At 42.9% G+C, this 26,946-nt stretch overlaps 2 protein-coding genes across 3 annotated transcripts in view; both read left to right on the top strand.

Annotated features, from left to right (window-relative positions):
* The window catches only part of CUBN (cubilin), a 307,219-nt gene extending 298,613 nt beyond the window's left edge, over positions 1 to 8,606 (top strand). The window contains exons 65-67 of the mRNA XM_015146561.3: positions 998 to 1,163; positions 3,688 to 3,923; positions 7,499 to 8,606. Coding sequence (XP_015002047.3) covers positions 998 to 1,163; positions 3,688 to 3,923; positions 7,499 to 7,606 — 510 coding nt within the window. The 3' untranslated portion in view covers positions 7,607 to 8,606. The remainder of the gene's footprint in view (positions 1 to 997; positions 1,164 to 3,687; positions 3,924 to 7,498) is intronic.
* Positions 8,607 to 15,126: 6,520 nt separating this feature from the next.
* RSU1 (Ras suppressor protein 1) overlaps positions 15,127 to 26,946 on the top strand; it is a 237,398-nt gene continuing 225,578 nt past the window's right edge. For both annotated transcript variants that reach the window (XM_001093095.5, XM_028826023.2), the window contains exons 1-2: positions 15,127 to 15,272; positions 15,503 to 15,614. In XM_001093095.5, coding sequence (XP_001093095.4) covers positions 15,506 to 15,614 — 109 coding nt within the window. In that variant the 5' untranslated portion in view covers positions 15,127 to 15,272; positions 15,503 to 15,505. The remainder of the gene's footprint in view (positions 15,273 to 15,502; positions 15,615 to 26,946) is intronic.

Raw genomic sequence — 26,946 nt, 5'->3', positions numbered from 1 at the left:
CATAGACCTAAAAGGAATCTCACCTGATTAACACAGCCCAGCAAGATGTCTTAACTCTGTGACTTAAGATACCGGCAATTAACCAATTAACCAAAGTTTAAACCATGGAATTATAAAGGGAACAGAGGAACTTCCAGTATTTTGAATACATAGATCAGTAAAATCAGCATTTCCACATGCCAGTCTGGTTCCAACATACATTGCCTGTGTAACGTTTCTGTAAGAAGCGTCGAGAGCCCCCTGGAAGAAGGGCTGGTTGTGAATGCAGGGTAGGAGCCAGGCTGGGGGACAGAAAGTGGTTCAGTTCACAGTGTGGTTCTGTCTCCCCATAAAACACCAACTCATCTCCTGTTTTTATATGTGTCTACTCAAAAATAAGTTGAAACAAAAAAGCAACGAGGCCTCGGAATGTGTTTGTAAAACACATTTAACAACAGACATTGTATAGTTTATAACTCTGTCCTTTGCCCATATAGAAATTCCTTTCGTTCTGAACTTCATTATACTTTGCATTGTATTTTCTCATAGCCCTTTTATAGCCAAGTAATTTTTAATGAGAAACACGTGCGCACACACACACACACTGAAAAAGGTGTAATAGTTGACTGGAAACAGAGCAGGCAACATTGCCCGCACCCATCCCCACCTTTTAAAAATTCACTTTACCTACATTCTCCAAAATGTTTCCCCATAAGCAAAGGCTGCAGGATCACAGCACAGACTATGGCATAAAGAAGCTGCCTGGTGTTTCAATTACTGTAGGTTAACAGATATTTCTGAATCAAAATGCAAATGTTTTTGATCTACACATGGAACATTTTTCCCCTTTGCAGGTGAAGGTGATTTCTGCGTGTATTTTCAGAAAACCCTTCATTCTTAACTATAGAAAAGACAAAGCTTTTCCAAACAGTGTCGTCATTCCAATTGTCTCCCATTTTAATGTGTGTACCTTAGAGAAGAAAGTGTAAGGTTAATAATGAATGACTCCTTCCTAAAGGTGAGAAATGGAAGTAACAGCAATTCACCATTACTGGGCAAGTACTGTGGAACTCTGCTACCAAACCCTGTCTTCTCTCAAAATAATGCGCTCTACCTACGGTTTAAGAGTGACAGTGTAACTTCTGATCGCGGATATGAAATCATCTGGACTTCATCACCCTCTGGTAAGACATTTGCACTTTGTACGGGAAAGCAGTGTGAGAAAACCATGAGGTGTCTCATAGAAAAAGGCAAAGTAGGCCGGGCGCGGTGGCTCAAGCCTGTAATCCCAGCACTTTGGGAGGCCGAGGCGGGTGGATCACGAGGTCAGGAGATCGAGACTATCCTGGCTAACATGGTGAAACCCCGTCTCTACTAAAAATACAAAAAACTAGCCGGGCGTGGTTGCGGGCGCCTGTAGTCTCAGCTACTGGGAGGCTGAGGCGGGAGAATGGCGTGAACCCGGGAGGCGGAGTTTGCAGTGAGCCGAGATCAGCCACTGCACTCCAGCCTGGGAGACACAGCGAGACTCCGTCTCAAAAAAAAAAAAAAAAAAAAAAAAAAAAAAAAAGAAAAAGGCAAAGTAACCTTATATTTTTAGCTGCCTGTGTACCTGATTAGTTTATGTTAAGAATAGAGATTTTTAACCATGAAAGTACAGATTACTTTTTTTTTTTTTTGAAATGGAGTCTCACTCTGTCACCCAGGCTGGAGTGCAGTGGTGTGATCTTGGCTCACTGCAACCTCCACCTCCTGGGTTCAAGTGATTCTCCTACCTCAGTCTCCCAAGTAGCTGAGATTACAGGCATACCACCACCATGCCCAGCTAATGTTTGTATTTTTAGTAGAGACAGGGTTTCCCCATATTGGCCAGGCTGGTCTCAAACTCCTGACCTCGCGTGATCCACCCGCGTCAGCCTCGCAAAGTGCTGGGATTACAGGCATGAGCCACCACGCCTGGCCAGATTACTTTAAATTCTACATTTATTCATTATTTCTGTTTATAAAAGAATATATATTGATATATGAAGCATATATAAGGTAAGGTATGAAGATTTAAAGATTCCTTGGTAAATTAAATTTTGTTAGACTTTTTGACTAAGGAAGTTCTTTGAGAATTTAAAGAAAAACTTTTACCAAAAATCCAACTTATGAACACATTCTGGCATATATAGAAGTGGTTGTGCTTCTCACAGGCCCTGACATTTCCTGGCGGTGCCGGAGAGAAATTGCTTTTGTAGGGTAGTAAGTATCTTCTCGGATTTTTGGTTGGCTGTTTATCAAACAACTAAAGAAAATTTAAGTCATGTCAATACATTTAATGCAAGAGAGGAGAAATACCTTTATGAAGTGTCCCGAAATACCAAAATACCTTCAAAATAAGAAAGATAAACAGAACTCATTTTAAATATCTTAAGAAAAGGGTTCTATTAAGACAATTGTGGTAACGGAATCTTGGCACCCAAAGGAAGCTTAAAGATAACCTCCAATGCTCAAATTTTATCGACGAGCAAATAAAACACCAAGATTAAGCTAGGTGCTGTGGCTCACGCCTATAATCCCTGGGAGACCAAGGCGGGTGGATCACCTGAGGTCAGGAGTTCTAGACCAGCGTGGTCCACATGGTGAAACCCCGTCTCCACTAAAAATACAAAAATTAACTGGGTGTAGATCCCAGCTACTGGGGAGGCTGAGACTGGAGAATCACTTCAACTTGGGAGATGGAGGCTGTAGTGAGCCGAGATCACACCACTGCACTCCAGCCTGGGTGACAGAGCAAGACTCCGTCTCAAAAAACAAAACAAAACAAAACAAAACAAAACAAAACAAAAAACACCATGGACCCGGGAGGCAGAGCTTGAAGTGAGCCAAGATCGTGCCACTGCACTCCAGCCTGGGCGACAGAGCAAGATTCCATCTCAAAAAACAAAAACAAAAACAGAACCCACCAAGATTAATGAGTTGCCCAAAATGCTCCACTAGACTGAGATGGAGGTGGGATTAGGTCATGGTGGTCAGAGGCCCAGCCACCTGCTCTGGAACTGTGCCAGCCAGCTTCTTCCTGTCCCCGAGATGACCTGGATCTCCACAGACAGGCAGTCTAAATCATGACAGCCTTCGTATACAGATTAACAAATGGAACAAATTTACACCAAAACTTGAAGTATTCGACCTTAAGTATGTCAGTTATTAGCCCAGTAAAGTCACTGTTATAATGAAGTCATTCCTGCCACCACCTACAATAACACACTCCCTCTTGGTTTAGTGCTGAATTTTACTTCTAATTTTACATCACTCGCATCATTAGCATCAACTCAGGGCACCCAAACATCTCTACACCATCGAAAGCACACAGAGAACAACTTGATTTTCTTCCGCAGTTTATCAAGGTTTTTTTTTTTTTTTCCATTCTGCTCTCAACACCCAGTTTTAAAGTACAGTCCTGGAGGAAGTTGTCCCCGGGTGGTGAAATGCACGCAAGGGCACGTGTGTGGAGGATGGAAGAGGTGGAGGTGGCAATGGGAAGACAGGGGAAGGGAGGAGAAAGGGTGCAGCCCAAAGAAGAGGAACAGGAAAAGGGGTTTCTGCCTCCATTATTCTCGCAGAGAGTCTCAGCACCTTAAGAAAATAAGATCGTATTGCCTCACAAGCCAGACTGGACGGCTTATATGTGGTTGAATCAAACTTCCTGTCCTGTTTTCCTTGCAGGATGTGGTGGAACTCTTTATGGAGACAGAGGCTCATTCACCAGCCCTGGCTATCCAGGCACGTACCCAAACAACACGCACTGTGAGTGGGCCCTAGTGGCTCCTGCGGGAAGGCTTGTCACCGTCAACTTCTACTTTGTCAGCATTGACGATCCAGGAGACTGTGTACAGAACTATCTCACACTCTACGATGGGCCCAACGCCAGCTCTCCATCCTCTGGACCATACTGTGGAGGCGTGAGTAAAACAAACATTTTATATTCCCATTTGTTGTTTTTAGACAATGAGAGTCACTTAGTGTAGGCTTTTTTTTTTTTTTTTTTTTTTTTTTTTTGAGACGGAATTTCGCTCGTCACCCAGACTGGAGGGCAGTGGCATGCAATCTCGGCTCACTGCAACCTCCGCCTCCCAGGTTCAAGCTATTCTGCCTCAGCCTCCTGAGTAGCTGGGATTACAGGCGCCAGCTGTGTGCTTTCTGTGCATCACGCCACCACGCCCGGCTAATTTTTGTACTTTTAGTAGAGACGGGGTTTCGCCATGTTGACCAGGCTGGTCTCGAACTTCTGACATCAGGTGATCTGCCCGCTTCGGCCTCCGAAAGTGCTGGGATTACAGGGGTGAGCCACTGCTCCCGGCCTAGTGTAGACTTCTAAAGGCAGACACTTGCAGAGTAGGAAGCACAGCCTTTAACAAATTGAGCAGTTTTCCGACTTGCCTTTCTATTCTGGGAGCATGAGTGCCATCTGGTGGACATTGCGTTAAATTGCTATTAAGAGTTACCAAAATCGGCTCTGTGTCAGATCACCTGTGGAGTTACTTACATTAGACTTCCAGTTCCCACCAAAACCCACTGAATCGGGATTTCCCAAGGAGGAGTCACAACATGCTGTTTTTTTAAAAAAACTTCCTCTGTGACGTCAGTGCACTGCCTAGGGTTGAATACCCATGTTTATTTCTGCATAAATAGAACTATAGAAAATTTGGACACCTGGCTCTATTTTATCTACTTCTTGCTGAAAACTGCAGTAATTCTTTGAAGAAATAGTGACTGATAGTTTGTTTTTGTAAAGCTCTGTTATCTTCCCTAAACAACAACTCAGAATCTCACGTTGATTCAATATTGCAGGCATCTGTGCTTACGATCCTCTCATTTGATGTGCAAGTTGATACTTAAGGAGAGTAAAGGCTCACACCTGTAATCCCAACACTTTGGGAGGCCCAGGCCTTGAGGAGGCTCCCAGGATCACTTGAGATCAGAAGTTTTAGACTAGACTGGCCAACATGGGGAAATCCCGTCTCTACTAAAAATACAAAAATTAGCTGGCATAGTGGTACACGCCTGTAATCCCAGCTACTAGGGAGGCTGAGGTAAAAGAATTGCTTGAGCCCGGGAGGCGGAAGTTGCAGTGAGCTGAGATGGCGCCGCTCCACTCCAAGCTGGGCAACAGAGCCAGACTCGATCTCAAAAAACAAGAGAGTAAGTAAGGGAAAATTGGCTGTTGGCAAGCGGGTATCTGTTTCTGATTTTTCTGCCGTTTAATCATCTTAGGCTTTGTAATCAAACTAGACAGAAAACTGTATCAGCTGGAAATCTAGATGGTTTTTAAAATATAACTTACTAGTTATAAAATTGATAAATGCTGTTTTCAGAAGTATCAGAAAATAGACTAATTTTTCTAAAACCCTGGGCATTCTCATATATTCCTAATACCTTTCTTTGAACATTTTTGCATATATTTTTCATGCACATTTTTTACTGTTTGATGGTGTGTTTTTTCCACTTACCAATATATCATTAGTATCTTATATCAATAAAAACACTGGTGCATCATATTTAAGTTTTGGAGAGTATTCCATTGCATGAGTGTGGCCTAATTTATTTAACGAAGCCCCTCTAAGTGGACATTTAGGTCTCTTCAACTTTTTGCAACTACAGACAACACTTAATAAACTTTTTGGTAGTGATATCTTTATACAAATAGTTATATTACTTGGTGAGAAATAGTAATCGCAGGACCAGCAGATACTGTATCACGGGGATGCACAGAAAGCACACAGAGAGAGACCCCAGTAAATGTGCCACACATCAGATTTAGAAGCTAATCAACTCTTAGACATTGAGTTGAAATTTACAAACATTTCAAAAGGGAGGAAAAGAGACAATTTTAACAATACAGTGACTTTATATTGGTAGGGTTTTTTTTTTCTGTAGGCGTGGTTTTCAGCGGCTTGCAAACATACAACCCCATTTGATCCCCAGAGTGACAATACCATAAAGTGGAAAGAACAAGTATATCCTGGTCTTGTATAAACCGAGTCCAGGTTTTTACTGAACAAGTATAAACCGAGTCACTGAGAGAAGTGACGGCCATTTAATCCAATGCCACATTAAGTTGAAATATATAGCGAGATACATCAATTTTTTAAACTGTTGGTGTTCACAGTATTTTCCCAGTTTTACATTTTCTTTTATGAATGTGGACATAATTTCACGTGTAATTGTTTTTTTTCTTAAAGGTACCACCGATTTCTTTGACACTTTATGTTAAACATAAATGAAAAAATGTAAAACATAGCTACAAAACATGAAGTCAATTTACATACAGAGGTAGCTCTTATTTTGCTAATATTTACATACTTACAACTTTTTGTTAAGTCGTAATTTTTGCTAATATTTACATACAAACAACTTTTACATTTTACATACATATTTACATGCATATTTACATACATACGAAAGTTGTATACTTTTGTATGTATACTCCTGTGGTATACAATTCAACTTTTTATATATGTAAATATGCATGCAAATATGTATGTAAAATGTAAATTTGTCATATTTACATACATACAATTTACATACAGAGGTAGCTCCTCATTTTGCTAATATAAACACAAACCATGATTTGGAGATATATTATGGTAAATACCATTGTTCACAGGGAAATCCTATATCCCTTGCAGCTACACTCACTTGAGTAAGTGAGTGTCTTGGAAGTAAGTCTGTGTTTTGGTGACTTGGGGTAGGGCTGAGGTAGGAAAAGCCAGTAATGTAAGCATGGTGAGAGCAGGGCTTTTTGTCTGTTTTGCTCATTTTTTAATGTCCCTACTACTAAAACCAATATCTGCAGCGTGGCAGTGCCTTGATCAATATTTGCCAAATGAATGACTAGAAAGTGAGAGACAGTAGGGACCCATCTATCCCCCCAGCACACACACAAACACACACTGTTCCACAGAAGTATATGAAAATAAATCTCAAGAGGAAACTACAAACATTGAGGATGAAAATAGTATGTTTTACTTAATATAATCATTTTAATTCCATATGTGTTTCAGAAAAATTAAATTTGCAGTAAGAACTTGAATAAGAAGGTCAAATGTTTTGATAACAGTTTTATTGAGATATAATTTATAGACCATACATTTACATACATACAATTTACATACCATATAATTCATCTCCTTAAAGTATACAATTCAGTGGTTTTTAGTAGATTCACAGAGCTGTGTGCCCATTATCAGCACAGCCAATTTTGGGACACTTTCATTACTCATTACCCCCCAAAAGAAACCCTGTACCCATTAGCAGTCCTTCCCCATTTTCCCTCAACTCCCCACGCCCAGAAATATTCCTTTGTAAAGTATTTGCATTCATTCTTGGCAAGGTTACTTCAAGAAATATATGCAGGTTCACTGTAAATTCTATAAAGTTTCTTTCTGTGGTACTTTGTTTCTAGGCTAACATTTCTAGAAAAACGTTCAAATATGTGAAACATATAATTTGATACTTTTTGTTTTTTCAATTTTAGGACACGAGCATAGCTCCCTTCGTGGCTTCCTCCAATCAGGTCTTCATAAAATTTCATGCTGATTATGCACGGCATCCCTCCGCTTTCCGATTAACTTGGCACAGCTAAGCGGGTAACAACTCATGTTCACTCAGCACTTCCCCTCTGCAGCACGCTGGACAGGACTCCGCCATCTTTATACACAACCCCTACTGATGCCACAGAGAATAAGCTGAACTTTTATGGTTTTCACCAAGCCATGGATAGAATCGATATTTGTAGGCCAGGCATGGTGGCTCACGTCCCTGTATTCTCAGCACTTTGGGAGGCCGAGGCAGGTGGATCACCTGTGGTCAGGAGTTTGAGACCAGTCTGGCCAACATGGTGAAACCCCATCTCTACTAAAAATACAAAAATTAGCCAGGCATGGTGGCAGGCGCCTGTAATCCCAGCCACTCAAGACGCTGAGGCAGGAGAATTGCTTGAACCCAGGAGGCAGAGCTTGCAGTGAGCTGAGATCACACCACTGCACTCCAGCCTGGGCAATGGAGCGAGACGCCATCTCAAAAAAAAAAAAGAAAAAAATCAATATTTGTACATTTTCTCGAACATAGAACATAGCTTCTTTAGCCTTGAGTATGCATTTCATTCTAATATTTTGAGCTGAAATTTAGAAAAACTTTGAAAGACTTGGAAATGATTATGGCATATATGATATACATTTTTAAAAGTTAGTAATAATAGCCAGGGGCAGTGGCTCATACCTGTAATCCCAGCACACTGGGAGGCCATGGTGGGAGGATTGCTTGAACCTAGGAATTTGAGACCAGCCTGGGCAACACAGTGAGACCTTATTTCTACAAAAAATCAAAAAATTAGCCAGGCATGGTGGCATGCACCTGTGGTTCCAGCCACACAGGAGGTTGAAGCAGGAGGATCACTTGAGCCCAGTAGGTTAAGGCTGCAGTGAAACCCTGTGAATTAACCACGGTACTCCAGCCTGGGCAACAGACTGAGACCCTATCTCATAAACGACAACAAGAACAACAAAAGTTAATCATAATATAGAAGCATAAATTTCTTGTGAATGTTCAATTAGGCATAATAAACATTATTGAATTGTACACAATTATGCTGCATTAATTTTTTGACTTATTAAAACTCTGTCTTTCACTATGGGGCATATATAAATTTTCAAGTTTAATTTTTATATTTTGGCAAAGAATTCAATATATATATATGAATCTTCCAGAGCATCAGTTCTGGAGCCAAGCTGCCTGAGTTTGAATTTTGACTGTACTAGTTAAGTGCTTACATAATCTCTCTGTGCTCAGTTTCTTCATTTGTATAATGGGATTATTTTACCTGTCTCACAGGGTTGCGATAATTAAGTATATATGTGTAAGGACTCAGAACAATACCTGATACATTTCAGGTAATTAGTAAATGCTAGCTTCTATGTCAATTAGTAGTAGTAAGACTCACCCCCCTACCATACAGACGTACCTGCTTTTCCCATACTCTCCAAAGCCAGGCCCAAGTCTCACCTATGTTTACCTTTTGCCATGCCCTTAGGTCAATCTGAGCTTCTCCAAAGACCTTGCCTTAACTACAGAGAAATTTGCTATAACCTCTGAATTCTCTATTTCCCTCCCATTTGCCTCAAACTTCTGTTTCTCCTGGCCATGCTGAGAAACATTTCTTCATTTATCCCCAGGACCCTGTACTCTCCCGGTTATTTAATTTCTCTGAGTATTCTCCACTCTCCTATAGAACAGTGGCCCTCTTCACACAGCTCCACTAGGCGGTGCCCCAGTAGGAACTCAGTGTGGGGCATCCAACCCCGCCTTTCCCTGTCTACACTGCCCTAGTAGAGGTTTTCTGTGAGGACTCTGCCCCTGCAGAAGGCTTCTTCCTGAAAACCCAGCTTTTTCCATACCACCTCTGAAATCTAGGCAGAAGCTGCCAGGAATCTACCACCCTTGTACTCTGTGTGCCTGCAGGTTTAACAGCACGTGGAAGCTGCCAAGGCTTGTGGCTTTCATTCTCCAAAGCAGCAGCCCAAGCTTTACCTGGGCCCATTTGAGCCATAGCTGGAGCTGGAGTGACCAGGGTGTGGGGAGCCCTGTCTTGAGGCTGTGCAGGCAAGCAGGGCCCTGGGCCTGGCCCATGAAATCATTCTTTCTCCTAGGCCTCTGGGCCTGTGATGGGAGGGGTTTCAGCAAAGGTTTCCGAAATGCCTTTGGGGCCCTTTCTCCATTATCTTGGATATTAGCAGTTGACTCCCTTTTAGTTATGCAAATTATCTCTAGCAAGTAGATGCTCCACAGCCTGCTTGAATTCCTCTCCTGAAAAAGCTTTTTCTTTCTCTGCCATATGGCCAGGCTGTAAATCTTCCAAATTTTTACATTCCGCTTTCCTTTTTAATATAAGTTCCAATTTAAAGTCATTTCTTTGCTCCCACATCTGAGCACATGCTATATTAGAAGTAGCCAGCCCAAATCTTGAACACTTTGCTGCTTAGCAATGTTTTCCACCAGATACCCCAGGTTGCCACTCTTTAGTTCAAACTTCCATAGATCCCTAGGGCATGGACAGAATGCAGCCAAGCTCTTTGCTAAGGCATAATATGTGTCACCTTTGCTCCAGTTCCCACTAAGTTCCTCATTACCATCCAAGACCTGGGCAGCCTGGACATCATTATCCATATCACTATCAGAATTTTAGTCACAACTTTTAACCAGTCTCTAAGAAGTTCCAATTTTTCCCTCATCTTTCTGTCTTCTGAGCCCTCCAAACTCTTCCAACCTCTTCCCATTACCTTGTTCCAAAGTCAGTTCCACATTTTCAGATATCTTTATAACAAAACCCCACTCCTGGTACCAATTTTCTGTTTTAGCTCATTCTTGCATTACTATAAAGAAATATCTGAGACTCGGTAATTTATAAAGAAAAGAGGTTTAATCGGTTCACAGTTCTGTAGGCTTTATAGGAAACATGGTGCTGACATCTACTTGGCTTCTGGGGTGGCTTTGGGAAGCTTATAATCACGGAAGAAGGCGAAGGGGAAACAGGCATGTCACATGGTGAAAGCAGGAGCAAGACAGTGAGAGTAGGGGGCAGGTGCCACACATTTTTGTGACCAGATCTCATGTGAACTCAGAGCGAGAGTTATCACCAAGGGGATGGTCCAAGCCATCCATGAGGGATCCACCCCCATGATCTAAACACCTCCCACCAGGCCCATCTCCAACACTGGGTGTTACAACTCAACATGAGATCTGTGCAGGGACAAATATCCAAACTCTATGATATATTTATGCTCGGCCATTGCCTATTCCTTAACACAATATGTTAAGTGAAAATAAACATTATGGTTTGCCATTTAACCAGAAGTAGAAAGTTCAACAGCACATCCTCATCTCCAATGCTGCCAGACACGTAACTAGGTGAGGTAGATATGAGCTTCCTTTTCATAAGAAAATTCAAATGCTTTTATAAAGTTTTTCACTGCCTCTAGAAAAGCAGAAGCCTTTACAAAGGAGATTTGCTTTATGTTAATTATGCAAAATCAAGGGTTACTAAGAACATGAGACCAAGTGAATGAAAGAAGCTGAGGAATATATCACTTCATCTTACTCTAATACTCAAATGCCAGAGAAATTATTTCTGGACAGAGTATGGAGCCACATAAATAAAACACTCTCACCTTAAAAATTCAGCTACTTGGGAGGCTGAGGCAGGAGAATCACTTGAGCCTGCGAGGCGGAGGTTTCAGTGAGCCAACATCGTGCCACTGCACTCCAGTGTGGGTTACAGAGTGAGACTCCATCTCAAAAAAACAAACAACAACAACAAAAATTCCTGCTCCTTTTTTGTATTGTGGATAGATATATAAACTTTATGGGTGACAATTCTATTGGAAAGGATGGTGAATGTAATGAATAACACCATCAAATCCAAAAGGTCTTGATAAGCTAGTAACAATGGGCCAATTGTAACAGATGAAATGTGACAGATATAAGATCTTCCTCTTTTATCAAAAAATGAATTGCAAAGCTACGGAATCCAGGGAAAGTTTAACAATAACATGAAATAACATAGTACTTTTCTGAAAGCAAGATTAACATGATGTTGCTGTCAAAAAAATGATGCTTTGATCATGGACTGCATCATTAGAGTAACGGTATCATTTCCACTCAGAAGGGCATGCTTTTCTAGGAGGCATATTGGAATATCTGGGAGATGTGTACCTGAAATAGAGGAAAGCATATTTTAAAATTAAAAATACAGAAAGAAGAGACAAAATGAAGCTTTACAAAATCTTCCAGGCTAGGCATCTAGGAAACAAGCAGTGATTCTTTAGTGGGTTAGGGGATGGTCAGGCTTGGGAGAATGATATTTTCATGTATAGCAAAGGGAAGTAGTTATTGAGTAATTCAGTGTTTGAGTAATTCAGCTGGAAGAAGGAGAAAAGAGTCGACCCTACTCATTAGTAAGACCCATCGTATATCCCCTGGTTCTGCTTTACACTTAATTCACTTGTTTCCAAATGTTTATTGAGCATCAGCTATGTGACATGTACTAAATGCACTGAGGATAAAGCAGAGAACAAGACAGCCATACAAGACTATCAGCTGATGTCTCCCGACTTCACAAAGCACACTTCCCAGCTCCATCTGCTTGATTTCCTGAGCCAGTCCCGAAGCAAAAACCTTAATATTCTTATCTGGTGAAGCATACATTGAGCCAGCTTCCCGAATCTAATGGCCAAGGGATAAGTTTCCTGATTCCAAATTGTGTCACCATGAAGTTTCACTGCTTGCAATCAGGACCCTGAACAGACTAACAAATCATCCTAGCAAATTCATCAAACCTGAGTTTGGGTGTGGGAACCCTGATTGACAGCTGGTCAGTCAGAAGTATAGGTGACAGTCAACCTAAATTGTTGTGGAAATGAACACTTAACTTGTGGGATTTGACTGTAAGTTGAGGTAGACAGTATCAGAATTCAGTTCAACTGTAAGACACCTAGCTGGTATCTGCTGGAGAATTGTTTCACGTGTGGGGGAATCTCTGGTGTCAGAAGTGTTGAGCCTGTGAGAGTAGCAGAAACAGTTTGGTTTTTCCTGTCTCAAACAGGAGTGAAAACAAATTCCTGTGAAACAGGAGTGAATGGAGGCATGCAGCTCAAAATAACTTCGAGAGAGAAATGCAGGAGGGCTGGGACTGTCTCTGTTCCAGGTGTTATCTGAATGTGGGGCTGCCAGGTGCAGTGTGAGGGGCTAAAACCAAAGTCACGAGTTGCCCTAACTGGCACTCACAATCCACTGTTTCCCTCCACCCCCAAAAGGTAGCCAGGTGATGATCTGCAAGCATTACGCTGGGTTCTTACTTCTAAAGAAATTAAACTATCAGTCTAGGGATCTAGGAGGAAAACAATACACACAAACAAGAGACCACTCCAGCTATCTAGAAAAACCAGTTCAGATCTTCACACTTGAACTCAAAAGGACAACCAAGAATCCATCACCAGAGAGGGGAAGAATCTTTCTTTTCTAAGGGAAAGACTAGATAAATACACATAAGAATGGACTCCTGAAGAAACACAACTGGGTGAACAGAAGAGAGGTTTAAAAACTATTATCCTCAGTGATACTTGAGAAGAGAGTACATTCATGAAACAAACGCAGGGTGTTATTATAGAGAAGACTGCCACTGGCAGTCCAATAGGACTGGTGTCCTTAGAAGAGGAAGAGACACCAAGGGTGTGATTGCACAGAGAAAATGCCTTGGAGGGACACCAAGAGAAGACAGTCATCCACAAGGCAAGGGGAGAGGTCACAGGATAAATCAAATCTGCTGGCACCTTCATCTTGAACTTCCAGGATTGTGAGAAATTTCTGTCGTTTAAGCCATCCAGGCTGTGGTATATTGTTACGACAGCCCTAGCCGACTAACCCAGGCACTAATGTCTTCAGCCTACATAGTCAAGATTCACTATTAGAAATGGATGGAACAAGAAAAATTCTGATTTTTCCAAAACAGGACTTTTGCTTTAAAAGAGTTAATGATTCAAAAAATAAATATGTAAGGAGATTACCTTACCAACTAATAAGCATAGATGAAATTTATGAAGGTAGAAAATCATCAGTGGATGCTAAAACGAGTGGGTAAAAATTAGATGAGGAATGGGACGCGATCAAGTAGCACCTCCCCCCAGCATTGTTTTTAATCATAAAGAAAAAAGTAGTAACTTTATGGTGAAGAAACCTGGCAGACACTACCTTACCTAAGTGAACATCACCTATACTGGGAGTAACCGATGTCATTTGTACCTTGATATCATACAGTGGAAAAGACACATCGCTGTAGTGGTGTTTCTCCAAAAATTCATAACCTGAAAGGGAACATCAAACTCACTTTAAAGGATATTCCACACAACACCTGGTCTGTACTCTTAGATAATGTCTAGTTCAATAAACATAAAAGCCAAGAACGGTTCCAGATCAAAGAAGACTAATGCAGGAATGACCCTTTCATCTGGAATGTTTTTTACGCAGTAAATGTTTGCTTTTAAGAGTGCAGATCCTTTTTTTATCCAATTGGTTCGGAGCTATAATTACATGATTTTACCACATCTTCTTAAGGCTTTGATCCCTGCTACAATCTATAATATATACATGCATACGTGTGGTATCCGTCTATCATCAATTTAGGTGACAATAGGAGAAAAGTGCCTGGTGCCAATCTTTATTCCATAGTATGAAATAGTCTCTCAGGACAGGGTTTTTGGTGAGAGAAGCATAGGATATTGCTGGGTGACTGCGACTGGGTCAGGAAATAGGGAGGCAGAGGGCAGCAGTTTTGCTAGAACTTAAAATTTGGTTGCTTTTGGAAGAGGAAGCGGGAGATTCCTGGAAGCCAGAACGTCATGTCTCACAGATGTAAGTCATAGTTGGGAAAGACACATCGCTTTAGTGGTGTTTTCAAACGACTTTTGAAATACTAGGGTTTTACTTGTAGCTTCTATCCCTGAGGGTAGTTCCTGCTGCTCAAGAGCAAAAGGGTCAGGGTTTGTAAAAGCCAGCCTTAGAAACCTATTGAAAAAGATTTCCAGCGGGGCGCTGGGGAAACGCAGACAGCGCCGGAATCCCTGCCTGGAGAAGCTCTTAACGGGACGGGAAGCGGCGTGCCCCACAAGGTCCCTCAGAGGCACATTGTGGAGACGGGACGCAGGGTAGCAACTTCTGGCGAGTGGAGCCGCTATTACAGAAGATAAATATACGGAGCCAATTTACTGCCAGCTTTCGCAACACCCACCCTCAACCACCACCCTTCCTGACGCAGTCACGCCACAAACTTCCTCGCTTCCGCCCACAGCCCTCTGGGCTTCAACCATCAACTGAGCATGCGCCAAGTCTAGTGCGCACGCGCCAACTTTGGCCCAATCAGAGTTCCAACCCGTGGGGTGGACGCCACGGGGATAAACTAACCTCAGCGTGGGGCGGGGTCTCGAAGCGAATAACGAACGTGATTGGCCAGCCTCTAGCACATACTTTTAAGGGCGGAGCCTGGCTCAGAAGCCACGTCTAGCGAGCTGTTTTCCTAATATGGGTAGCGTCGGGCGTGGAGCTGTCAGCTGAGCTGTGTGCGCCTGCGCGGGGTGTCGAGACAGGGCGTGTTCGCGGTTCAGTGCCGGTGTTTCGCGGGGCGAGGGCGTCTCTCGCAGCCAGAGTGCGTCCTGCTGAAGCCTGTGGTTGCACGCCTACCCTCTTAGGGGCTACCTTCCTCGGTGAGTGTGTGCGGCGTGGCACTTGGGGTTGCTTCTCGCTGCGTTGCCGGAGCGGGGCTGGACCCTTCCCACTCCCCTGCCCTACCCCATCCCCTCCCCGCACCCGGACCAACCCCTGGGACGCCCACCCGCTCCAACCCTGGGGAAGCCTCAGAGTGGCAGCGAAGACCTCTTTCCTTTCCGCCCCTGCGCTTGCTGCCATCGCCCACGTGTTTTGTTGTTTGGTGCAGACCATGTCCAAGTCTCTGAAGAAGTTGGTGGAGGAGAGCCGGGAGAAGAACCAGCCCGAAGTGGACATGAGTGACCGGGGCATCTCCAACATGCTGGATGTCAACGGCCTCTGTGAGTTCTCGGGCAGGACCCTCCCGTGGATGAGCCGGAAGGCTTTCTAAGTTTGCCAGTTCACTGCAGGTCCTGCTGTGAGCGATTGTACTGGGTTAGACCCCAGCCCCTGCTTGCAAACATCACTTGTCAGGGGCTTCGCGCAGAGGGTTTGCAGTAGGATTTGTTCTGTTCCACCTGGAAAACGATCCTGAGAGTCCACGATGAGAATCACAGACAGCTGTGCCTCATCGGTTGTCTCTGCTGTATGGCATTGAGGTGGATTTTCCACATAGTTTGCTTAATAGCCACTTTATTTTTAATTGAGAATTAATTTTGAGTCCTTCCTGTCTCCTAATAGTCTGTGTCCATGAACAAATGACACACAAAAGTTCCATGATTAATAAGCATTCTTGTGCCTGGAGCAGTTTAAGCATTTCTTGAATCTTTACATTCTTCTGCGTATTTATTCTCCGAACTTGGTTCAGGCTTTTCTTACCTCCTCAGGCTGTGATGAAATCCTCCTAAATTGCCCTCTTGCCTTCAGTTTCACTGCCCAGTTTAATCACCGGGTCACTTTCAGTGTTATTTTCCTGTAATCCCCGTCTGTGGTGTTACCCTCTCCCTTAAAATCAGGGATTGCAAATTCACGTGCCTCCAAGTGAGGGCGGTCAGGGGCGGTCATGGACTAGGTGATAGGTATCCCACCTGAAGGGGCCAGCTGCTGCACCTGCTACTCTGCCACATGTCACCATAGGAATGTTGGCCCAGTGTGCCAGATTATTCTCTTAAAGGAGTCAAGATTCTATATTTTTATGTGAAATTTGCTAATTTTTAGATGTTGGCTAGTAATTTCAATATTTGAAAAACCTGTGATAAGTGAGATAAAGCACTTCCTCGGGCTGACGTGGCTTTGGTTTAAACCCTCTCCATACTTCTCCAGGTTGTCTGTTACCGACGGTAATGCTCCAGGTTTCTTTCTGAGTCTGAACACAACCTTACCCTTCCATGCAGTTGGCATTCCAGCCGTTCTGAACCTATTGCTCTATCTGGACCAGAGCCTACTTGTTCAGACCTTTGTGCCTTTACGAATTCTGTTTTCCCTTCTTCTCAGTCTTTTGCACCCAAAATCCTTTTACTTCTAAGAGTCAGCTTAGACTATCACCACCTGTGTAAAATCTTCTCCGTCTGCACCAAGCTAACATAGCCAGTCCCTCTTCTGTGAAGTTGGACATGTGCGTTGCTTTGTGACTCCTGTCACATAGGATTGTATGGTTTTTTTTGTTTTGTTTTTTTTTTTTTAAATCTAGAAGTCTCCTCCACTGGGACTTTGGGAAGACAAAAACCGTGCAATATTCATGCTTGCATTTTTTTTTCTTTTATAGTAGTGCCTGGAGCACAGCAGATGCTCAAAAATAGTTGAGGAATGAAGAAAATGAAAGAATGATGGATTAGGCCTGTGAGTTTGAGATATCAGGTCCAGGATGTGACGAGAGAAGAAGGGAGATGTTCAGGAGACCCTGAGAGGTGATGGATAGCCATTTAGGCATGGAGAGAACGGCAGAGTCGGTTTACTGTGAATCCATGGTTTTCACGGTTTGAAAACCTGCCTGCGACAGAGGTTGGAGTTGATGCTGTTGATACGTCTTGGCAGAAGGAAAAGGGAGGAAAGGTAGATTTGTGTTCCGTAGGCTTTATGAAAATACGTGCCATTAAACTGAGTTTGTGTACTAGTGAGCGTCTCAGCGTTGGTGTGTGTTGGTCTCTTGCAGTCTGTAAGGGTCCTTGCTGTCAGCAACTGAGCAGATGCCTCTGGAGTTGGATATCTGAGTGTACCATTGCCTCTGCCTGGCTCTGCCATGACCATGATCATTAGTGGGGGCACTGTTGATACAGAGGAGAAAGAGAAGGGGATAAGGAAGATGATGCCTTGTACAGCAGGACTCTTGGCCCCGCGGCTTTCCTCCCTCCAGCGCTCGTTCTCACTGGGTAGATGAGAGGCTGCTTTCAGCACAGGAACTTTATACCCTTCGGCTTTTGAAGAGGAGACTTTATGTAATATTTAGAAATGGGGAGAATGGCTTAGCTATTTCGGTTCAGCTCTGTTATCTCTTTGAAGCTTTGGCTTTTATTAAGGAAGAAAAGATAGCAACTTGCTTCCTGAAATATATTTCCGGTGTAACACTGGGTGATGAAAAGTGAGACCATTCTTAAATTTTCCTAAAGAAGTAGCTAATAAAGAATAATAGTACTTTTTGGGAAGTTGGGTGGAAGTGAATTTGGAGATTTCCAGATTCCACCTCCTCTGGCTTCTGTAGCATTGATCCAAGGCTGCTCTCTGCAAACTCCCTGACCTGGGGACTCCTCAGAGCCTAGGGGGTTCCAGGATGCTCTTCGGAGCCTCCACCAGGGCTCAGTTCTCAGCAGTGCACACACAGTGACACAGTGCTTAATACATACAAGTAGTAAAATACTTCACATGGCTCCATTAATTACAAGTGTAAGAATTTTTTTTCGCCCCCTGAAAACAGGGTGTCACTCTGTCACCCAGGCTGGAATGCAGTGGTGCAGTCACAGCTCACTGTGGCCTCAACCTCCCAGGCTCAAGCGATCCTCCCACCTTAGCCTCCTGAGTAACTGGGACTATAGGTACACACCGCCACGCCTGGCTAATGGTTTTATTTTTTTGTAGAGATGGGGTCTTGCTATGCTGCCCAGGCTGGCCTCAAGCTTGTGGGCTAAAGGAGTGCCCCCATCTTGGCCTCCTAAAGTGCTGGCGTTACAGATGTGAGCCACCACACCCAACCTACATGTTTCTTTACTGATAAAATCTTAGCTGTAACCAGGAAGTTTTATATATTAGTATCCAGCTTAAACACAAGGAACAGTTAACTTGCATGCACAGAGAATAGCTGTTTCTTGCATCTCAGGCTTTCTCTTCATTCTTACTTTAATTTCTCAAGAGGTAAGAATTAAGCTTTGAAGATAAAAGTAAGGTTTTGTACTACTAAGCGTATGAGATGCCCGTCTTTCTTCTTGGGAGAGTTGTATCTTCTAACGCAGCACTTCCTTAGAGACAGCAAATTACCTTTGAAAGATGTTTTGAGGAGTTTAGGTACCAAGAGCTTTCTGATGAGGAAAACTTCTTAGGCTGGAGACAGATATCAGACAGGTTCTACATTTTCTAGTAGTCCAGCCAGATTCTAGAAATGCTCACTTCCTACCAGGAGAGGCACAGGAGTACAGAGCATAGGAGGGGAACTTAGATTTGGATAGACGTGAGTTCCAATTCTGCTACTTAGTACTGTGTAACCTTAGAGAAGCTACTTAACCTCTCTGATTCTCAAGTTCCTTAACAAATGGTAACCTAAGTAACCACTTCATAAGACTGGCTTAATGGTTCATATTAAATACAATAATGCACGTTAAATGTTATTACCTAGTTAGTGTTAGATCCAATAATGTACATTAAATGTTAACTATTAATACGAATATCCAGCTATGGGCCCTATGCCTCCGACATACCCAGTTCCAACATAGTCAATGGCCTGAACCAAGAATTTCGCTTTGTTAACTCGACTGGGTAAGGCATTTGTATCAGGTGTTGGAAATTTTTGTGTGGCTTAGTAGAACCTGTAGTGTTTGGTCCTTTTGCCTAAGTTTCTAATTGATTTAGATAGCTATTTATTTAAAATTTGTCCTAATTTATTTCTTTTCCATCATTTTGTTTTCACATGGCATGTAATTTGCACACATATTCTCCTTAAAGCTTCCAAGAAGACCAGTGTGGGCAATAGAGCGAGACCCCATCTCTGCAAAACTTAAAACATGAGCTGAGGGAGATGTGCTCATGTTTTAAGCACATGGGAGGATTGCTTGAGCCCAGGAGTTTGAGTTTGTAGTGAGCTATGATCGTGTTACTAGGCGACAGAACAAGACCTTGTCTCTTAAAAAAAAAAAAAAAAAAGCTTCCAAGCATAATCATAATGCTGCTGATTTTATTCTTTTTATTAAAGAGATTTCACTGCAGAAACTCTTTCCCAGGCAGCAGCTGTCTTCGTCTGGTTAATAAAGTTGATTTTGAAGGGCCCTGTAGTCAGCTTCCATTTCCATAGAGACAGAATCCCAGCTGTAGCCGGAGGAACTTTTTCGTTTCTCTTATTTAAGTGTTTACTGATTTTTTAATCTCTTCAAGTGTATTGCCCTCTCTGGGTGGTCACGCCTTTATCATTTTTTTTTTCCAAGTTAGACTAAAATATTTTTCAGATAAATCCTCGAAAAGAAAACAACCTGCTTTCAAGGGAGTGGTCTTTCTAAAGGAGCGGGCGAAATAATAAACAAATATGAGCATGGGTTATCTGGAAGAGCTATCTCAAAAGTCTTGCTCAACCTGGAACACATGCTATCCATGTAGACCTGCTTTGGGGGAAAGATAAAAGAGCCAGGGAGAACCTGTAATTTTAGCTATAATCCTTATTAAAATCTTTTTTTAAAATTTTTTAATTTTTTTTTTTCGTTTTTGAGACAGAGTCTTGCTCTGTTGCCCAGGCTGGAGTGCAGTGGTGTGATCTCTGCTCACTGCAGCCTCTACCTCTTAGGTTCAAGTGATTCTCCTGCCTCAGCCTCCCGAGTAGCTGGGATTACAGGCATGCGCCACCACGCCTGGCTAATTTTTGTATTTTTAGTAGAGATGGGGTTTCACCATGTTGGCCAGGCTGGTCTCGAACTTCTGACCTCAGTGATCTGCCCATCTCGGCCTCCCAAAGTTCTGGAATTCCAGGCGTGAGCCACCATGCCTGGCCTTAAAATCGTTTATGTTTTCACTCCTCTAGGTTGTGTGTATGTGCCCACCTTTGTGTTTTTAAACACGCCGCATCTTGACCTGGGGAGCCCTTTTCCTTTTTCTCTCTCCAGTTAGCCCTTGCCCCCTTGTCAGTTAGTGCTTGTTGAAAGAAGGAAGGACTTATCTATTTACATGACTGCATTTCCTGTCACCTCCTCCAGGAAGCCCCGCGAGTATACTCAGTTCTGACCCACGGTCCCATCCAACCTGGTTGAAGTGTCTCTCTACTTGGTGTAGTGCTTGGGAAAGAGTTATTGAAGAAAGAATGTTACTGCTTTTAGTTAAGAGATTCAGGCTGGCTAAGGGAGAAAGCGTAGCTCCGGAGAAAGCAGGTACTCTGTCTCCTTCCTGCAGGCTTCTCCCCAGTTTCCAGAGGGAAGCGGTTTCCAGCTCTCAGGAACAAGATGGAACTGACACCTTCTATTTGTGATTGTGTGATAGGGTTAAAACTGGACATGTTCACTGAAACAAAGAGGAGTTGTAGCCCCTTTGGTGTGACTGAACCAGTAATGACATTTGACTGTTTGTCAGTCCTCTGACATTCCGGCCCTAGTGGCCACGGTGGCTTTTTTGTAAGCACCTTTTTTGTTTATTACTAGCTGTGTATCCTTGGGCAAGTTGCTTAACCTCTCTGTGCCTCAGGTGCCTCATCTATAAAATGGGAATAATAAGAGCACCTCATAGGGTCATTGTCAGTTAATATCTATAGGGGCCTAGTGTACCACCTGGTACCTGCTGGTCTTAATGCCTGCTATTATTAGTACACTCATGCATTACTTAATGATGGGGATACGTTATGAGAAATGCATAATAAGATTTTGTCATTGTGTGATCATCACTGAGTGTCCCTACACACACCCAGATGGAGTAGCCTACTACACACCTGGGCTAGATGGTGTGCTTGTGACTAAGGCTTTCGCTTTTAGGCTACAAACCTATACAGCATGTGATTGTACGGAATACCATAGGGAATTGTAACACAGTGGTGAGTATTTGTGTCTTTATAGAAAAGATGCAGTAAAATATAGTATATTGTTGTCATCTCATGGGACCACTGTCATATTTGTGGTCCATTGTTTGTTTGTTTTTTTGAGACAAGGTCTCCCTCTGTTGCCCAGGCTGGACTACAGTGGCATGATCTCGCCTTATTGTAGCCTCGGCTTCCTGGGCTCAAGTGATCCTCCCATCTCAGCCTCCCAAGTAGCTTAGATTACAGGCACATGCCACCACTCTTGGCAAATTTTTGTAGAGATGGAGTTTCGCCGTGTCTCCCAGGCTGGTCTTGAACTCCAGATCAAGCGATCTGCCTGCCCCGGCCTCCCTGGTGGTCCATTGTTGAGTGAAACATCATTAAGCCGTACATGACTGTTTTAAAAACTGTTTTATCTGTGATGGTATAACAAATGAAAAACAGTATCTCTTTATTTCTTGGAAATCTTGGTGATAGTACTTCTCAGTGGTCTTTGCCCACCTGTCCCATGGTCTCGTCGAACTCGCGCACCCACTGCCTCCTTCCTCACCTGAGTCAGAATTCCCAGGAGAAGTTGGGTGGCTGGGCGCAGTGTGCTGGGGTCAGGAGGAACAGCCATGGCCACACCCTGGCGAGTTCAGAGCTGTGCATAGCCCAGGGGGTGGCTGGGGGAACAGCAGCAGGATTTTTGTTGGGATGTGCTTGTGGCCAAGTTTCTGTTGAAAATGGCAGATATGCTTTGAAAACTGGTAATTTTTCCACTAATAATTAAAATACTCTATGTCCTGTAGTAACTATTGATTTTTTTTTTTTTTTTTTTTTTTTTTTTTTTTTTATGATAGGCATTATGTAACCAGAGTTCATTTGGGAGTTTATATTGGATTTTTTTTATTTCTTTTTTTTTTTTTTTAATTTTTTGAGACACAGTCTCACTCTGTTGTCCAGGCTGGAGTGCAGTGGTGCGATCTTGGCTCACTGCAGCCACTGCCTCCCGGGTTCAAGCGATTCTGCTGTCTTGGCCTCCCGAGTAGTTGGGATTACAGGCGCCTACCACCATGCTTGGCTCATTTTTGTATTTTTAGTAGAGACGGTGTTTTGCCATGTTGGCCAGGCTGGTCTCGAACTCCTGACCTCAGTGATCTGCCCACCTCGGCCTCCCAAATTGCTGGGATTACAGGCAATGCGCCACTGTGCCTGGCCTTATACTGAATTTTAAAATTATCTAGTGATAAATTATTATTTGCTATGTTAAGATGACTCTGAGTTGTTTATTACGTGTGAAGTAGTTATATTTTCACCATAAGAAACCGTAACACTCACTGCTTTGCCATTATAACCAGTGTTACAATTGGTATGGATAATAATTGAAAACCATACCCTGTATTATTTGTTCATAAATTCACACGAACCTATTTGAAAGAAAACACGACCTATATACAGGAGATCCATTGTTAGAAAAAAGCCTGGAGGTGACTCTTTTTTTTAAAGCAGCATAAAGACCTCTTGCTTCTTTGGATAGCAAGTTTGTGCAGGTGGGTTAATTTTTTTATTTTTTAAACCAAAAGGTAATGTAAAAACGTGGCCCAGGAGCAGTTGGTCTAGATCAAGTGTGTGACCAGCAGGGGTCAGTGTTGAGCCTCTGCGTTTTGCTCCTGGGCTCCTTGGGAGGTTGGACACGGCGCGACTGATCTCCGCACGGACCTTTGCTGCCTCTACAGTTCTTCCACCTTCACTCGTTCTATCTTTGGGTAAAGAGATGGAATCTTAATGGCATTTCATCTGTGTAGCTCACAGTGAAAGAAATCTCACGTGTGTTACAGTCAACCAGAGCATCAGTTTCACAGCTGCCTTGCATATGGCCTCTGAATAGAGAAGTGCTGATCAGAGTATGTTTCCAATCAAAGGAAATGGAATTTGCAGTGTCCCCTTTGAGCAGATTCCATTAGCATGTGATGCTTAATGATTTTCCAGGTTTGAGGTGCTAGCAAAGCCCAGGCCAATAATAGGATTAATAATACCTACTTGGTTAATTTCCTAGGGCTGCAAAACAAAATACCACAGGCTGGGTGATTTTGACAACAGAAATTTATTTCCCACAGTCCTAGAGGCTGGAAGTTCAAGATCACAGTGTCAGCAGGGCTGGCTGCTCCTGGGTCTTCTAGCCTGGGCTTGCAAGTGGCCGCCTTCTTGCTGTGTCCTCAAGTGGCCTTCCCTCTGCATCCCTGGTGTCCCTCCGTCTGTTCAGTTTCCTCTTCTCATGAGGACAGTAGTCACATTAGGATAGGGGTCTACCTTAAGGACCTCATTTTAACTTAACCACCTCTTTAAAAGCCTCATCTCCAAATATAGTCACATGTTGAGGTATTGGGGGTTGGGGCTTCAGCATGTGAGTTTTGGGGAGACACAGTGCATTCCATAACATGTAGATTGGAGGTTCTCAAATGATACAGACCTGAGGACCTACTCTGTGGTAAGTGCTTCTCACACTCCTAACATCCCTCTTCGGTTCACCTGATTATTGTCAGCGTTTTATAAATGAGAAGGTAGAGCGCTGTCGAGGTTCTATAAAGTCCCCAGTGTCACTCAGGCAGTGGCCGAAATGGAGTTCACTTTTTTTCTTTTTGAAATGGACTTTCACTCTTGTTGCCCAGGCTGGAGTGCAGTGGCATGATCATGACTCACTACAGCCTCCCACTCCCAGATTCTAGCAATTCTCCTGTTCTCCCTCCCAAGTAGCTAGGATTACAGGCACCTGCCACAACACCTGGCTAATTTTTTGTATTTTTAGTAGAGACAGGGATGGGTTTCACCATGTTGGCCAGGCTGGTCTCAAACTCCTGGCCTTGGGTGATTCAACTGCCTTGGCCTCCCAAAGTGTTGGGATTACAGGCACAGGCTACTGTGCCCGGTTGGAGTTCACTCTTGAGTGTGTCTGAAAGCTTTGCTCTGTGATGCTGTGCTATGTTGTATCCTAGTCCTGAAGGAGTCACCAGGGCCAGGCTTGGGTGCCAAGGAGAGGTGACTCCTAGGTCTTGCCTTACCTTAAGGCATTCATTTCCAGAATTCTTTAAAACACTGTATTAGGCAAATAAAACGTGTCATTGGGCTAGCCCTGCCAGCTTGGAAACTTGGGTTTACCGGATGGCTGCAGAGCTTTAACTGTTGAAGAAAACATAAGAAGCAACTTAATCTCCATCTGATCAATATTAGCAGAACCCTCCCCACTTTCTTTATGGTTTCCTAAAAAACTATTAATCTCAACGGAATGGAATGATCAGATGTGAGATCTTTTTATACCGTATATTAATTCATTTTCTTCTGTCTTCAAACTTAGAACGTTACCTTAAAACACTACAAAGTATGGTGCTGGAAAAGATTGTGTTGGGGAAATATTGGTTCATGTATCTAACACAATAAACCTGAATTACATTAAATGGTAGTTTTAGTTATAGTATCCATACCTCCTAAAGATCCTTTTTATTTCATCCATTTCTCTGCATATCCATTAATTATTCCTTTCGACTCTGTGTAGCTTATAATTTTAAGGGTGAGGCCAAATGAAGGTACACATCAGAACAAGCAATTACTTGCAAGGAGGTTTTGCCTCTTAGTTTTTCTCTACATAGTGTAGACCAGAAAATGGTAATGTGGTTTGCAATCTCGATATTTGAATGCTGGTCTGTGTAACTTGGTTTTCTTAACAGCTGTAAGTGAGGCTGGGCGCAGTGGCTCATGCCTGCTGCAATCCCAGCACTTTGGGAGGCCAACGTGGGTGGATCACCTGAGCGAAGTCAGGAGTTTGAGACCACCCTGGCCAACATGGTGAAACACCCTCTCTACTAATAATACAAGAATTAGCTGGCTGTGGTGGTGCATGCCTGTAATCCCAGCTGCTTAGGAGGCTGAGGCAGGAGAATCGCTTGAACCTGGGAGGTGGAGGCTACACTGAGCTAAGATCATCACGCCATTGTACTCCAGCCTGGGCGAAAAGAGTGAGAATCTTTCAAAATAAATAAATAATAAAACAGCTGTAAATGCTTAAGTCTTTGGGCCGTGTCAAAGATACCTTTGTAATTTATTATATGTTTGTATTCTGCAAAGTTGTGCACCCTTTGTTAGGATAAATATAATAGATAATATGATTGAAATACCATGCCATCTATGCATGGAGTGTATCAATACATGCACACATTTACCATGTACCAGGCATTGTGCTAAGCCCTCTGTATGGATTAATCTTCCAACCTCACAATTTATTGTCATTATATAGTGAATAGGTAAGGAAACAGATTTAGGGAGCATCATTAACTTGCTCAGAGTCACCCAGGCAATAAGTGGTAGAACGCAGATTTGAACCCATGCCAGCAGACTTCAGAAGCAGTGTTCTCAGCTTATCCTGTTTTGCCTTACTTGTTTCTGACAGTCTTATGCACATACCCTGTGGAGGAGATGAAGATGAATGGCTAATACAGCAAGCATGCTGAGTACCTGTGGCCACCTGGTCATGTTCTAGAAGCCGTGGTAGCTGTCCTGTCTGGGCTAATGATTCTGTATCAATTTAGGGAATGCATTCAGGGTCACTACCTATGTTTATCCCATTTGAACCAGGGAAACAGGGACCTTCATCTTCCCAAAATACTTACACATAGTTTTAAAAAAATCTACTCCAAAACATTTTATTGAAATATTCACATCGATAAGTGCATATATGATAGTACAAGTTGACAGATTTTCAAAGCAAGAAACATTATCAGTAGGTTGGGAGCTCGTGCTCCTCCCAGTTACTCTCCCTTTAAGTCATGAGACTGCTGGCCTCCTGAGCTTATCCTGGTAGTTCCAATGGAAATACATAATAACACTTAACTCCTCCTCCTAGTCCTCGTCTTGACCTCCTCCCTTCCACTCAGTACCGTGCCTCTCACAGATATGGGTGGTGATAGAATTGGAATATCTCACAATCTCAGATGTGGTACCCAACACACAATTAACAATACTAATATGACTAATGCCAGTATTGCTAAAAACAATTGTCTTACGCATATGCTATCTTCATTCTCCCTCTTAAAAAAAAAAAAAATAGGCTATTTTTTTAAGAGCAGTTTTTGATTTATAGAGAACTAGAACAGGAAGTACAGATCCACATCTCTCCTCCATCCCCCTTTCCTAGTTTCCCATATTAACATCTTGCGTTGGTGTGTTACGTTTGCTATGATTGCTGAACCAATATTGATGCAACATTATTATTAGTTTTTGAGACGGAGTCTCACTCTGTCACCCAGGCTGGAGTGCAATGGTGTGATCTCAGCTCACTGCAACCTCTGCCTCCCAGGTTCAAGGGATTCTCGTGCCTCAGCCTCTCGAGTAGCTGGGATTACAGGCACGCGCCATCACACTCGGCTGATTTTTTTAAATTTTTAGTAGAGACGGGATTTCAGCATGTCAGCCAGGCTGTTGATGCATTATTATTAACTAAAGTTTAGAGCCAACATCAGGGTTCACTCTATATAGTGTAGTTTTATGGGTTTTGACAAATTAATGTC

This window comes from Macaca mulatta, chromosome 9 (genome assembly GCF_049350105.2).
Source record: "Macaca mulatta isolate MMU2019108-1 chromosome 9, T2T-MMU8v2.0, whole genome shotgun sequence".
Lineage (NCBI taxonomy): Eukaryota > Metazoa > Chordata > Mammalia > Primates > Cercopithecidae > Macaca > Macaca mulatta.
This window is presented reverse-complemented; position numbering and strand designations above follow the sequence as displayed.